Source organism: Carettochelys insculpta, chromosome 17 (assembly GCF_033958435.1).
Source record: "Carettochelys insculpta isolate YL-2023 chromosome 17, ASM3395843v1, whole genome shotgun sequence".
Taxonomy (NCBI): domain Eukaryota; kingdom Metazoa; phylum Chordata; order Testudines; family Carettochelyidae; genus Carettochelys; species Carettochelys insculpta.
Genome location: NC_134153.1, coordinates 32,764,853 through 32,780,214, shown reverse-complemented (window position 1 = coordinate 32,780,214; position 15,362 = coordinate 32,764,853). Strand labels below are relative to the sequence as shown.

The window sequence follows — 15,362 nt, the reverse complement described above, 5'->3', positions numbered from 1 at the left end:
TATAAGGCCTCTTGGTGTTCACTTATCTGAAAGTAAAAAGGTTTTTCAAAGACTTACAAAATATTATTCCTCCTCATAAACCTATGCCTCTGGCTTGAGACTTGGAAGATGTCCTTCATAACTTGATGGGGCCACCATTTGAGTCATGGCCATATGCCCTCTAGTTATGTTAACAATGAAAACCCTTTTTCTAATGGCTATAGCATCAGCTCAAAGACTGAGCAAGAGAACTGCTTTGACTGACTCTCCACCATACACAATCTTCCACAAACACAAAGTGGTATTACAACCCAATCCCTCTTTTTTTAGTGGAAGTATGCTCACAATTCCACATCAATTAACCTATAATCCTTTTAACCAAGCCTCATGCTTCCCATGCAGAGGCCGAACTGCACACTTTGGATGTTAAGGGGGCGATCTCTTTCTACATAGACAGGACATGCTCATTCAGAAAATTTCAAAGGCTATTCTTACCCATTGCAGGAAGTTCAAAGGGATTGTGTCTGTTATCCCAACATATATTGAGACTTCTATCTGCATGCATAGCTCAATGCTATTTTATTCTAAATAAACCACTGTGGGCATTTCCAAAAGCACATCCTACAAGGTCAGTAGAACATAGACAGCCTTCGTATGGTGAGCGTTACAGGACGTGTCATGGCTATATGATCCTCTAACCACACCTGCATGACACACTATACAGTACAGTCTCATGCAGACAAAGACTTGGCAGTAGCTAAAGTGGTGCTATCTATAGTAGATACACCTAACCAAATACCACCATCCAGTGCAGGTGCTGCTCTACACTCACCTGTGATGGACCACCCATGGGGACAGCACTTGAAGAAGAAAGAAGTTACTCACTTTGTGCAGTAATGATGATTCTTGAAGATGTGTGTGCCCGTGGCTGCTCCACGTCCCACCCACCTCCCCTCTACTCAGTGCAACAGACGTAATTATAGCGTCAGTGAAGTAACTGAGGAGAGGGCAGGGCTATGCACTCTGGCATTGCGCATGCACAGCTCCACTGTGCACTGCTTAAAAAAAAGTCTCCGTGTTGGGCAAGCCCAACATCTCCCATGGGGGGACACATCTTGGAAAACCCATTGTTACTGCGTGAAGTGAGTAACTTCTCTTTCTGTTAACTTAAAAAAATTTTTTTTTTTTTTTTTACATTTTCCTCATTTGTGGATTTTTCTAGATATGGTACCGAGTTATGTCCCAGTCAGAGTGCTTCAAGCTGTGCACTTCTTGCTCCAGGCCTATACTACTGAGCAACTCATGTGATAGTGCAGAGAGGCACATGTGAAGTGCCTGATTTACAGGGAGTTCAAGCCTAGGATGAAGGCTAGAAAAGCCAGGCTATTGAAGGAGGCAGGTCTTAGGCCACTGTTGGAACTGTCTTTGGGGCTTTCCCGATCTGATATGGTGCTGAATACTGCAGATTCAATGAGAAGTACACCTGTGGAATTAGCAGAAGTTTAGCACCATTTTCTTGCCTGCATCCTAGAAGAAATACAAAGCTTCCAGAGAAGGTCAACCCCATTGTAACTTTGGGGAGAAGCTTGAGAAGCAGTTAAGTAGAGTGCACTTGGAACATGAGCAATCCTTCTGAAAATCTGTGCCTAAGCTATCGCAACTGGGTCTGGGGCTATAGGGAACTTTGAGCCTGGTGCCAGAAGCCACTGTCAACTTCTTCTGCACCACAAGAGACCATCTTGGTGCTGGCTACCCCAGAGGCATTTGTAATGCAAGAAACCTGTTTTGCGTCTCAGTGCCAGTGTCTCCATATGTACATATATGTCCAGTTCCCCCAATACTACTGCCAGCAATTCAGCCTCCAGTACTTGCAGTTGCCTGCTTCCCTGGGGAAGCGTGACACAATGGCATTGCTGTATGCATTGACTGGCTCCCCACACACATTCCCAGCACAAAGAGGATCCACTTTGCCATAGGTGGAAGAATGGGTCCCCTCCTAGTTGTGAGGGTATGTGTATCTCAAACATGAAGCAGGATCCCACGGTCTTTGTTTAGATCCTCTCTTTTTAATAACCACTGTCTCTCTTGAGTAGGACCTTCCATGTGAATGTGACCCGAGACAATGTGCTCCTGCCCTCTGTCATTGGCCCTTTTGAACCTTTGGAGTTTTCCCCCTTTTCCATACCTTCCCCACACCATGCATACCCAGTGCTCTTCTGAGTCTGTGTACTGAACAGCACAAACCTCAGATATGGGGCTTGGTACCAAGCATCAGGAGTAAGTGCCAGACCAACAGGCAATAGAGAAGACGATACCACCCCAGTCTGGGCTTCCTTGGCCTTACACAGATGAAGCTATTTCATCCAGCACACATCTCCTCATGATTTTAAAATTTATCAGAATTGATCAACAGTGTGGCTGCAGACAGGTTTACAGCTCGCAGAGGTGAAAACATCTTCTTATCACTGGGCTGACATTTTATCATTGGTGGGTCCCTGCAGGGGTAGCACTGCCGGTGAGAGACTCAGGATTCCAGCCTATAAAAGCTCGGTGACATACTCCATCTTCACTGCTTTCCACATCAAAAAGAGCAGAAAGAAAATACATATCCTGCCAAGGTTTTGAATATCTGTGTATTCACCCACCACTAGGCTCTTTACTTGTGACAGTGGCTAATAAGACCAAGCATCAAGAGACAAGGCTGCCACCTCTAAATCAAAGGATGCTAAAAGGCTGGACTTTTTGGCATCAAGATTTGGTGTGTCGCTAATAGGTGGTATTGGGGCAATATGATTTGCGTTTAGGGGGCTCCATGAAAAAGTTCAGAGAGCTGCGTACAGAAAATGCTAGACAGGAATTCTCTTCCCTTGTTAATGAAGATGGACTAGTCCAGAGAACACCATTAAAGACAGGGCTGGATGTAGCAAACTTAGCAGCTTGAATCATGGCTTCTGCAGTGACCATGTGTAGATCATTCTGGCTGCAGTTTTGTGGTCTGTCCTGTGACATAGTGAGTGCTATCCAGGACATGCCATTCCAGGGTCCTTCTCTAGTCTCAGACCAGATGTACACCAAGGTTTATGGACTTAAAGAATCTGGAGGCACTCTAAAATCCTTAGGTCTGTACGTGTCTGACCCAATTAGGAAGCACTGTGAGCCACAGCAGATATTCCTATTTTCTGCCTTTTTTTCCTCCTCAGTAGGACCTATGAAAAAGAGATTCAGAGGTTTATAGGTATACGCCTCCACTTCCTAGTACTTCAGCTCTGTGCGCCTCAAGACAGATGGGAAGTGCAAAAAAACTGTTTTGATGGGCCACTGGTGATCAGAGCGTCCTTAATCTTTGCAAACTGTCTGTCCCCTTTCCACAGTGCTTGATCTCCGATTACTTTGGGACTGGGGAGTCTTCAGCAGTGTGTAAGTGGTGAATACGCTCCAGTTTACTTCTATAACTTTCTCCCTGCTCTTTTTTATTAGGGAGGCTGATAGAAATGCCAGGCCTCTGGACAGTGGTGGTATGGTGGGGGGGGAGGGCTCTGTGCTCCCAAAAGGGGCAGACCTTAGGCAGAAGGGGCAGGGCCAGACCAACCAGCCCTAAGCACCACCCATGCTCCCTCCTACCCCACCAGCCCTACAGTGCCACCTAGGTCTTCAGTGCCCATTTAAAGGGCCTGGGACACTCTGTCTGCCACTGCTGCTATATGCACCAGACACTTTTGAATTGTTGGGCACCAGGGTAGTTGCTGCCTTTCCCTCCCACCCCTTCAGCAGTGAACCTGCTGTTTAGAGACCATTCTCACATTAAACTCCTTATGCTGGTAGTCAATTACTCTTTCACTTGGGAACTGTAGAGCAGGTTCCATGTGGTTTCAGAGGGAGGTTTTATTCCCATATATCCCAATTCCAAAAGCAAAGGGTAGATGGATTTCAACTCAATTTTAAATCTGCATTAACTCAACAGATTGTTAAAAGGATAAAGTTTTGCATGTCACCCTAGCTTCTGTCAGCCTTTCCCTTTCTTGAGGGCTGGTACACTGACTTCAGTTTAAAAACTTCCTACGTTCATGTGACAATCAAGTTCGAAAGAATAATTCTGATTTCTAGTAAATCAAAATCCGTACTAGTTCACTATACTACTTTTTGGCCTGTGAGCAGTTCCCAGTGTCTTTACAGAAGTCATGCAAGCAGTAGCTGCATTCCTTTGAATATCAAGCGTACAGGCTTACGCTTACCTAGGCAACTGGCTTGTCAAGAGGCAGTTCAAACAGCAAGTGCAGATTAGTGTTACCATGCTCCAATCAGTGGTATTTCTAATGGCCATTACCTCAGGCAGAAAGTAGGGAAGCTGCAGGCATTAATTTCAGAAACTCCATATCTGATCCTTTCCTTAAGGACAAGGTTTGCATGCACTCTCATCCAAAGATCCTCCCTAAGGTGATTTCCTCTTTCACATCAACCAGGAAATTTTGTCTGTTCTCTGTTTGAAAGCATATAATTAGAAGAGCACTAATGTTTTACCTATAGAGAACCACTTTTTTGAATCTTCCCTGTTCATAGCAGTTTCTGACAGTAAAAAGTCCATCGCAACTCCACGCAAAGAACTTTTTCCCTGGGTTGTATCCCTTGTAATCGTGTTATGATTTTTGCCTATGTTACTCCACCCAGCAGACTTTGGAGCTGTTTCATGGTCACAGCTGACATTGGTCTTTCTGGAATGAATTCCAGTTATGGACATTTGTAGAGTGGCAGCTTGGACTTCATTCATATTTGCCTTCTACTATGCAGTAGCTCAGGACTCCAGAGATGATGCCAGAATGGGTGGAGTTGTTTTATAATCTTTATTGAAATAAATTCTGATCCCACCTCCTGTTCTACAGCTAGTGAATCATCTGAACAGAATGCATATGTACAGTCACCAGAAGAAAAAACAGTTACTAACCTGTTCTGTCATGGCTGTTCTTTGAGATTTGTTGTCTCCCCCTTTCATGACACACCATTCTACGTCAGTGTTTTGACCAGAATTGGAAGTGGAGTGAAGTGGCAGTGGTAAGGAAGTGAAAGGGTGTAGGGATGGCTGTACCCTTAAACCTGCATGCTATGGCACACAACAGCAGGATTTTGAGCCCCCAGTGAGTATCACTGAGGGAAAAGGTTTGACAGCCATGTGGTGAGAATGCAGAGACCAGGAGTGGAATGGGAATGTGATATAACAGGTTATTAACACTTTGTTTTATTTTATTGATCCAGCAATAACTCCAGTAGTATGCGGTGGTTTTGGCACGGAAGGCAGCATTGTAACTTACCAGAAGTCTAAGACCTATATTTAGTTTGTATATGTGTGTAAAATTTGCAGCATACTAATGCTAGCTTTTTGAAGAATTTAGATGATTGAGCATTAGTGGAAATCTGATCCTGCTTGCCCAAAAAGTAATCTACTTACGATATTTCTGAGAGGGCTGTGTGTATTATAGTAATGAAACGTAGAGTTGAGTTTGTACTGTGATTGATTGAAATGTCTACCTTTATTTACTGTCAGCAGGTGGGATGCTGGACCTTTGGTCTCACCCAGAATGGCCATTCTTATGAAACAAATGAATACTTTAAAAAAAAAAAAAAAGGGGGGGAGGCTACACAAGAAATTGAAAGCCCCTTGTATTTTAAGTTCATGAGGCTTGATATTTATCCTGGGATCACCACATTCTTCCTGCTTTCTCCATGCTTTGGAACTCGGAAGTTCAGATTTGCCTTTGCATAGGAATCTGAGAGACTAAACTCTTATTTCATAGTATCTGCTCTTTTTAAAGGTATCCATGTGACAGTAACTAATCCTGTAACGTTCTACTGTTTGACTGGTGCTGATGGTGAAACACTGATTTTAGGAGTATGCTGTCTGACTTCTTTGTCACAGGGCAGTTTTGGAGGAACAGTGAAAACCAAGAACATAAGAATGGCCATACTGGGTCAGACCAAAGGTCCATCCAGCCCAGTATCCCATCTGCCGACAGTGGCCAATGCCAGGTGCCCCAGAGAAGGAGAACAGAAGACAATGATCAAGTGATTTATCTCCTGCCATCCATCTCCTGCCCTTGTACTGAAGGCTAGGGCACCATACTTTACCCCTGGCTAATAGCCATTTATGGACCTAACCTGCAAAAATTTATTGAGCTCTTTTTTAAACCCTAATAGAGTCCTGGCCTTCACAGCCTCCTCCGGCAAGGAGTTCCACAAGTTGACTGTGCGCTGTGTGAAGAAAAATTTCCTTTTATTAGTTTTGAACCTACTACCCATCAATTTCATTTGGTGTCTACCTGAAAGAAGGTAGAGTGGGGCACTGGGAAGAATGAGATATGAGAACTAAGAAAAATGGAAAACCCCTGCAAGCTTTTAAGAAAGGGTGGATGTGTTAGCTGAAAGCATAGTAATGAATAAAATGCCAATCCTCGAGGAACTAGAGACCTATACTTTGAAGTGCCTTCTCGAAATTTTGAGGAGTTAAAGGCACTTCAAAGTAGCATGGACACTTTGAAGTTTCCACTGGGGAGAATTTGTCTAATGAAGTGCTGCATATGCATTGCTGCACTTTATTGGTAATCTCCCATCACCCTGATTACCATTTCCCCTTCAAAGAAGGGGGCAAGTGTAGACATGCCTTTAATTGCTCTTCTGTTCCCAGACAAATTATAGATTTTAAAATTGGTAATTTTACCACAAAAGTTAACTAGATTTTTGTTCTAGAATACAAGAAGTGATATGTCACTGTTCCAAAAATGATCTCACCTGCCACGGGTCATTCATCCCCCAGAGAATTACAGACAGAAGTCATTCCTTCAACATAATTCTAAGGCGCTTACTCTGTGCTGTACATCTCAGACACTAACTCTGCATCACACTCAAGAGCCACATGATTTCCTGGTAGACAAGTTGTTAGTCCATGTCTTGGAATGCCAAGAGATTAAAGATAGGCTTCAGTGATTTCTCTGTAAACCTTATTTATTTCATGGCATATAATAAGGTAGTAAGATACCCGTTGATCAGTCCTGGAAGCATATATATGGTCCAAATAGCCTCATAGGATTATGAAGACAAACTGTTTTTACAACTGTTTTGTCTAGGCCTCCAGGGTTTTCCCCAAAATATCTTGGAAACAGAAGAAATCCTTGCTGTCCCCCATTTCTCATGGATGGGACTGTCTTTCTTTCGTTCTTCTTGCAACAGGCCAGATTTATATCCCAGGCCTCCTTGATACCAGCACAGGTGCTTCTATTGCAAAAGCAAGTTTAGAATATGGAAGAAAATCACTTTGGACAACTGGGTGTAAGAAGTTCACAAGGGACATTTGTGTGAGTCACAAAATAGTTAAATGTTTAAGCTTTGTCTACAGTGGAAAACTGAATTGTTGCTGGCACTTTTCTGCAGTGTTTCTCCCTGAAGTAGTAAGGACAACTGCCTGAGTGCTCGTGTAGACTTAACTCCTCTCTGTCTACTTAAAAATTCACTGAGCAGGATGGTTTTGGGATTAAAGTATTGACTTTGGAATCAGTAGATCCAGTAAGATTCCTGGCTCTGCCACAGACTTCCTGAGTAAATGTAGGCAAGTCACCATCTCTTCTACTTCAGTTCCTCATCTGTAAAACAGTGATATACCTCACAGGAGTCTTGGCCTTCTGTATTTTCTCATGGTCAGATAATGTAGTTATGAGCACCATACAAGTACCTAAAGAAAAGTAAATTAAAACAGCACAAGAGTGGTGCTCCTTGGGTATTCAAAAAGATACCACTGGATCTGTTTGACTCAAAGAAGCAATCAAATACTATTATAGACCTGTTGCCCCACAAAGGACAAACAAGCTTTGAAAATCTTTGGAGTTGGACTGGAGCATGCTTAAATTTTAATTTTGCCAAGGGTTTATTGGCTAATCTGTGTGAGGAACAATCAGTTCACTGACAGAAAGCTCTTCTTCTTCCTATGATAAAACTTACAAGGCAGTCATGTATTTGCAAAGAATGTGCCACAACCTGAACTTTCTCAGTAATCTCTTAAAATCTGTCCACATTCAGCATCTTACTGGCTCTTTATACAATATAATTATCCTCTCTGTTAGCTGTTTATTTCATATCCTTTTATAAATTTTGTTGGCTATGAAGAGGCTTTAAAATGGAAAACTTTTTTTCTTACCTGATCATTTGCTTTCTTGAATATTTTGTACCCTGCAATGGAGGGTTAAGATTTTAACTAACTTCTTTAAATTGAAAGACTACCAGGAAAGTAAGAAAACTGTTTAATGTGATGAATGTATCAGGAAGTATTTCTTGTGGTTAAAATTTGAGAGGACTGGTTTAGCGTTAAATGGTGTAAAGAACCCTGTATGAACAAGCAGTTGCAGAGCACGTATATTTAGTTGTTAGGCACAGTTGCCAGTTTCACTTGCATCCAGTAGGAGGATTTTTATTCTCTGGGAGACAGCGCTGCTTGTCTGAGCCCATTTTCTTGTCTGCTTGAGGACTAAAGAAAGGAAATGAGAAAACGTCCTCTCCAAAAGCTGCTCCGTAAAGAAAATTTACAATTTAAAGAGTGGGTGAAATTTCTCCTTCCTTTCAACCAGCTGGTTCCGCAGTAGTTGACATCCCAAGCACCTGGAGCTCCAGCAAAGGCTTTATAGAGCCAGGGCTATATTTCTGAGGGAGACTGAGTGGCCTTAGGCCGACTCAGGATTTCAACACTGTTCTCCTTAAATAGCAGGTTCCTAGAGCTCCCCTCACCTTAACTCCAGCTGTTGGATGAGTTTAGCCACCATTTTAGCTAGCTGCTGCCACGAGGACACATCTGCTCCCTCTCACTAGTGTTTATAAAACCCACACTGGACTGATAGCAATTCCCGCTCCTGCTAAAGCGTGGGTCCTAGGTTTTTCATGTCTCCACATAGCCCTATCCACCTGCTCTGCAGCTAGCCCCCGGCACAGGCTTCAGCCACCTCCTTTTCTGGAGAATCAGCCATGCCCCGTTGGCACAGCTGGCAGGGGCCAGCCAAACCTCACACCTCGGACTGTCGGGGGACCAAAGGGAGTCAGGCAGGGCCTTTGGCCGAGCCAGCAGCTCTGACTGCATGTGGGGATAGCCCAGCTCGTGGTGCACTAACCTGCTGGGGTGCGGCACCGTGCTGGAGCCAGGGCTTGTGCTCAGTGCTGTTGGGGTGAGGCTGGTCTGTTCCGCAGCTGCCTGCATGGGCTTTTCCATCCCTGGCTTCAGCCTGTGCTTCGGCCCGTTCCTGTGCAGCCAGGGCTCAGTCTCTTCCCCAGAAGCTTCAATTCCCACTGTCAGAAGCGACACTTGGCGGGCTGGGCACTGCAAAGAGAGCAAACGTGGCACTAGAGAACAGAGACTATGCTCCCAAGGGTCCTCTTGCACCGACACTGTTGAATACAACAAAATACCCAAAAACAAAAAAAAAAGTAATGATTCCTGTAGCCCTTTAAAGACTGACAAAATAATTTATTATGTGATGAGCTTTTCTGGGTCAGACGACTTCTTCTTCAGATCTGGAAAATTCAAAATACAGTGCAGGGGTAGGCATTGACTGCCAAGTTAGCAGGCAGTACACACAGTCTGGATGAAGAATAGGACACTGAACGCTATTTGCATGTGGACACAATCTCATTCACTGATTTGTAGAAACCTGAAACCTGAAACCTGCCCAAACGCCCCCACTATTTCATGTGTAAAGGCAAAGACTAGCTTTGACTAAATTAACCTCATCCACATGCACACACTTGAGAGCTCTTAGTAACAGAGCATCATTGGAAAAACATGTAAACTTGGGTGGAAAAAAGATTGTTAGACTAGAAGCCTTTATAGATAGGTAGGTCTTTCTCTCAGGAGGATTGGGGATAAACTAGGCATATTAATTTACACTAAATCTGAGACAAAGCGATATTTGCTTTTAAGTTGCATTTATAGCTGCATGTTTAAATGGTATATGGTGTGGTCATTTTTTTCATTGGTGACACTACATGAGATTTTAAAAAGATTGCTAGCAGAATTCAGGTTGTAAATCTTTTAAGGTAGCTATAGATCTTCATCTTTACACAGTATTGGGAACATAGGAACAGTCCGAATTAAAAAAATCTACCTGAGTTAATCATAGTTAGCTTTGCAGTCAGTGGTTTGGGGGCATTTGTTTTTCTTACAAAATGTTTTTATTCAATAAAATATTGAGATGTTTAGTATTTGTTGTGAAAATATACTTTGTTATGCATTGTTTTCCTCATAAAACCAATGAGAAGTCCCCTGGCACCATATAGACTAACGGATATTTCTGTGAGAGTTCATCTGAGAACATAGTGACTCTCACTTCATTCTCATGTGGCTGTTGGGGCACTTAGTGCACTGGATGAGGTAGGCCACCGTGGCAAAATCAGAGTGTTTTTAATATTTTATACAAATGTAGTGGTGCCTCTGTTTCCCTGGTATGTTGTATAAATATCTAGGTAGTGGAACAATGGTTTGGGATCATTTCAGAGACCCTGGAGGACAGGGGTGACTGCTGACTGCTGTCTAGTTGCCTGGGCCCAGGCAGTAGCATGACAGTCTGTATCCTGGCAACTAATGACCCTGGCCATACTTCTGCAAGGAGCCAGCTAGCTGTGAGGTGGTGCAGGCCAGGTGACCAGTTTGCCCAGGAAAGAAACAAGGGATGGGGCTGGACAATTGGGCATGACTGAGGGCGGGCTACTAGAAGTTCACTGGTGTCCTGGTTGGGACTTGAGGCAGTGGGGGAGTCCTAGGGTCTGGGTCTCTCCAAGATGGACTTTGCTGAATCTTTCTGCTTCCTATGCTAACAAGATCTGTTCTGTGCTGTATTCCAGACAACTAATACACCCATCTGTTTTACAATCCTGGTTGAGAGTCACTGTTGGCTGGAAGTTCAGTCTGCATGGCCTCTTAAGGGCACCAGAGTCTTCCCTGAGTGCCTTGTTGAGGTGGACTCATTGCAGGGAGTTCACAGCATCAGGTCAGACCTCAGGGTACTGAAGCCAACAAGACTTGCTCTAGTGAGAGTGCACACCGAGCAATGTTTTCTGTAAACTGAGCACTTGAACTGCCACCCAGCTGAATGGCAGGGCACCCACAGCCAACAGCATCTATTTCTACTGGTGATGCATATCCACACATGCCTCAGTGCATGTAACAAAATTTATTCTGCACACAGATGGAAAAATTAGGGGGAATGTTGGCCCTTCAGGGTTGTTGCACTACAAGAGGGTACTGTTTGAGCTTCATTCAGAGTGGCTTTAGAACCATGAATCTGCACAAACATGACATTGTTTCGAGAACATGTATAGGACCCACAAATCTTGGAAGGTGTGGTGTGTCGGGTGTTGATCATTGTAGCAGTGGAGATATGTCTGCAGGGTTTACGTTTATTCTAGTAAGGCCTGATGCCTCTTTGAATTGGTGTGGCCTGGTCTGTGGGAAGCTTGCGTCTGATGCTGATCTTGGTGAAGTTGAGTGTTGGTTTGAATGCCAGGAGGAGGAGTTCAGGAAATTATTTCTGTTGGGATGTGATCCCCACTGAATATGTATTTTGTAACTATTTAATGACACCCTGTATATGTCCCACTGTGGGGTGTTAGTTGAGAGCTAGGGAAGTGCAATCAGAGGGACCTAAGGCAGATTCTCTGGGGATAGTTGGGTGCTGTGGTTCATGATGCTATCTATTTCTCTGGTGGAATACTATTATCTGGTGAAAAAATTTTAAGTGTGTTAAAATGAGTATCCTGGACTTCCTGATTTAATCTTTCTAAATGGCTATGTACTGTGATGCTTGTGTACAGTTTTCAAGAATTAAGTGGAATCCTTGTTTTAAAAATAACCAAAATATAAACACTGGCGTTCATAATCTACTTGTAAGCTTTGTCCCCATCTAAAATTATGGGAGACATACTTCAAAGCAACCTCTAGTGTAGTACATTTTTCCGTTTAGGTCTTGTTTGCTGTGCTGTCTGGCTTGCTGTGTGTCACTATTACAAATGTGAGGGACGTGATTTTATTGATGAGTGCTTTATCAACATTTCCGTTTATTCCTTTTCTGAATTCTTTCCTGCAGATGGCTCAGTGCATCACTAAAGTGGAATTGTCCATATCCTGTGAGAATCTCATTGACAGAGATGTTGGTTCAAAATCTGACCCTCTTTGTGTCTTACTCCAAAATGTGGGAGGTGATGAATGGGCAGAGGTAAAAAGTAGCCTGTACTCTTTTTAGCTTTGTATTATGATACAGGAATACATATGATACAGGAATACATACATGATCTCACTCTAAATTTTGCCAGTTGATGGTCTTCCTGGTAATGGTGTAATTTACTGAATAGAATCCTGAAAATATTTACAAATTAATATTTGGTGAAAACTTGTGATTTTTCAAAGCTCCCCCCTCTAGTTTGATGAAGTAAGAATCATAAGCTTATTTAACTCTGAGAAGCAACAAAAATGTTTGTTTTTCTGTTATGATGTGCCATGTGCTTCTGCTTTTTTTCCTTGTGAGGTGGGCAGTCAGCACATTGTATGTCAGTGGCTTTTTCCTAAAAATTCAAATTATATCTAAACCAAATATGTGGCAATTGCTTGTAAATTTTCTTTATGCTCTCTGCATGTTAATAAAGTTACAGAGCAGTGAGCCTGCCCTTTAACAGTGGCTAGTTTAGCACCCTGGGCCTTTCACAGTTCAGATATAATGCATATAAAGGCCCGTGGGCAAGTGCTTGGGGGGTGAAAGGTATAAAGAATTTTGTGTGATTTAGTATGTTCATTTATAGTGATTATCTCCATCTCTTTCTTTGTCTAGTTGGATCGAACTGAAAAGATAAAGAACTGTCAGAAGCCCGAATTCTCCAAGAAACTGCTCATTGATTATTACTTTGAGAAAGTGCAGAAGCTGAAGTTTGGTGTCTATGATATCGATAACAAGTCCTATGATTTAAATGATGATGATTACCTTGGAGGGGTCGAGTGTACATTGGGACAGGTATTTGCAGAAAATTCATCTTCAGTACTCTCCAAAGTGGTTTAATCCTGAAAACAGGAGAAACTTAGCTATCAGAAGTTTTGGTGTACTGCAGGTACAAGTATTTTGTCCTTAAACTGATCTCGGGTAGGCCATGTACCTATTGAGTGTTATAATGGCACAACTCTACCGCTGTTGCTATGCTGCTCTAGCAGTTATCACTGTCAGAAGCAACCAGGGCAGGGGTGTCCAACAGGTGACCCACGGACCAGAATCCAGCCCACGAAGCCTTTTCATCTTGTCTGCTAAGCCAGCAGTGGTGCCATTTTAGAAGGTAACTGGTCTGCTCCAAGCTGTATGTAACCCTTTAAGGAGTCATTTGCAGCTCCCGCCTCTATAACCTCTCCCAGTGCCCTGCCACACTGAAAATATAGCACTCTGGGGGCGGTCCCAGTGGGAGAGGGGCTATGCCAGCATCCACCAGCTCTCTACTGGCTGTTCCTGGCTGTGCTGGGGCATGAGGCAACATCAGCTGCCCTGAGGCACAGGGGAACTCCTCCAGGGACCAGAACTCCACAGGGACTGGGGGTATCCTGGCAGCCCCAGAGCTGAGAGCTGGCAGCTCCAGCCTTAGGACCCAGACATGTTAACCCCTGCAGCCCCAGGGTGGAAGAAGCCTGGGAGACAGCAGGGGATGGCAGTACACAGATCTCCTGGGTAAGTTTAATCCTGGGCTTGGCAGGGGTGGTTTGGGGCTCTGGGGGGGTTAAGCCTTGGGGTTGGTGGGGTGTGGTTTGGGGCTGCACGGGGTTTAAGGCTTAGAACACTTTGGGGCTGCGGGGAGTTTAAGGCAGGGTGTGTGGTTTGGGGCTATTTAGGGTTCAGGCCCTGGAAGGTGTTTAAAAAAAAATGCTTTGTGGCCCCTTGTGAGAACACTGAACACCCCTGGTAATCCCTCCCAAGCATCATTAGCTATGTGACTATCTAATGTCCACCTAGCTGCATCTATACTGGGCTTAGATCAGCATAGTCACTCAAAAGCCGTGTCTACACGTGCACGCTACTTCGAAGTAGCGGCACTAACTTTGAAATAGCGCCCGTCACGGCTACACGTGTTGGGTGCTATTTTGATGTTAACATCGACGTTAGGCGGTGAGACGTCGAAGCCGCTAACCCCATGAGGGGATGGGAATAGCGCCCTACTTCGATGTTCAACGTCGAAGTAGGGACTGTGTAGTCGTTGCGCGTCCCGCAACATCGAAATTGCGGGGTCCTCCATGGCGGCCATCAGCTGAGGGGTTGAGAGACGCTCTCTCCAGCCCCTCAGCTCAATGGTGGCCGCGTGGAGCGGCCCCTTAAAGGTCCCATCCCCCTCCCTTTCCTGTGCAGGAAGCTGAGAGAATGTGCAGGCGGCAGCCCAGACACGCGGCCAGCCTGCACGTCTCACAGACAGCACAGACAGCCACCCCAGCTGTGATGGCCGCCTGGCAGCGCCCCCAGGGGACCCCACCCCCAAGGGGAGCCAGGGCTCCCAGGCTGGCAGCCAGGCCGGGAAGCGGCAGCGGGGCCCCTCATGGACGGGGGCCGAGCTTCGGGACCTGCTGGGGTTCTGGAGCGAGGAGGAGGTGCTCCAGGTAATGGGGAGCAAGAAGCGGAACGCGGATACGTTCGCTCGGCTGGCCGAGGGCCTGGCCGCCCAGGGTCACCCTGCCTGCACTCCGGACCATGTCTGGAGTAAAGTGAAAGAGCTGCGGCAGGGTTACACCCGGGCCCGGGATGCGGCTGGCTGATCTGGGGCCGCCCCCGTCACTTGCCCCTTTTACAGGGAGCTCAGGGACATCCTGGGCCCCCGGCACACCACCTCCCCTCTAGCCACTCTTGACACCTCGGCTGAGGAGCCCCAGCAGGCCCCGGAGCCGGAGTCCACCCCGGAGGTAAGCCCCGCACCCCAGGGGCCCCCCCGGAGCCCACCAACGGGGCACTGGAGCAGGAGGAGGAGGAGGGGGACTCCTCCTCCACTGAGACGGGGCTGCAGATCCTCCTCCCATCCCGGAGCAGCAGCCGGGCGTCCGACCCCCGGGTGTCCCCCGACCGTGGGAGTGGACCTACAGGTATGTACCCCCCGGTGTACACCCCCGGGGTTGAGGGGCGGGGGTGATAGATATGTGGCCAGGGCCCTCCACATGCCCAGATGGCCATGGCCCCAAGGACAGCAGTGCCATGTCCCTCACAGGAGTGCATCAGCTCCTGCCCCACCTCCCCCCCCCAGCACGATAGTGCCATGCCCCATCTCCGGGGCAGGGGGGGGTGGAACCTCTAGGGTTCCCCAGGAGGAGGGGTGGGACACCCCGCAGCAGCAGCTGCAGCAGCATGTGATGGAGT

The 15,362-nt window shown here is 45.7% G+C and overlaps 1 protein-coding gene across 6 annotated transcripts in view; it reads left to right on the top strand.

The window, feature by feature from the left end:
• Positions 1–15,362, top strand: part of CPNE1 (copine 1) — a 98,014-nt gene that overhangs the window by 40,340 nt on the left and 42,312 nt on the right. For all 6 annotated transcript variants that reach the window (XM_075012189.1, XM_075012191.1, XM_075012188.1 and 3 more), the window contains 2 exons: positions 12,084–12,212; positions 12,822–13,001. In XM_075012189.1, the coding sequence (XP_074868290.1) occupies positions 12,084–12,212; positions 12,822–13,001 (309 nt within the window). The remainder of the gene's footprint in view (positions 1–12,083; positions 12,213–12,821; positions 13,002–15,362) is intronic.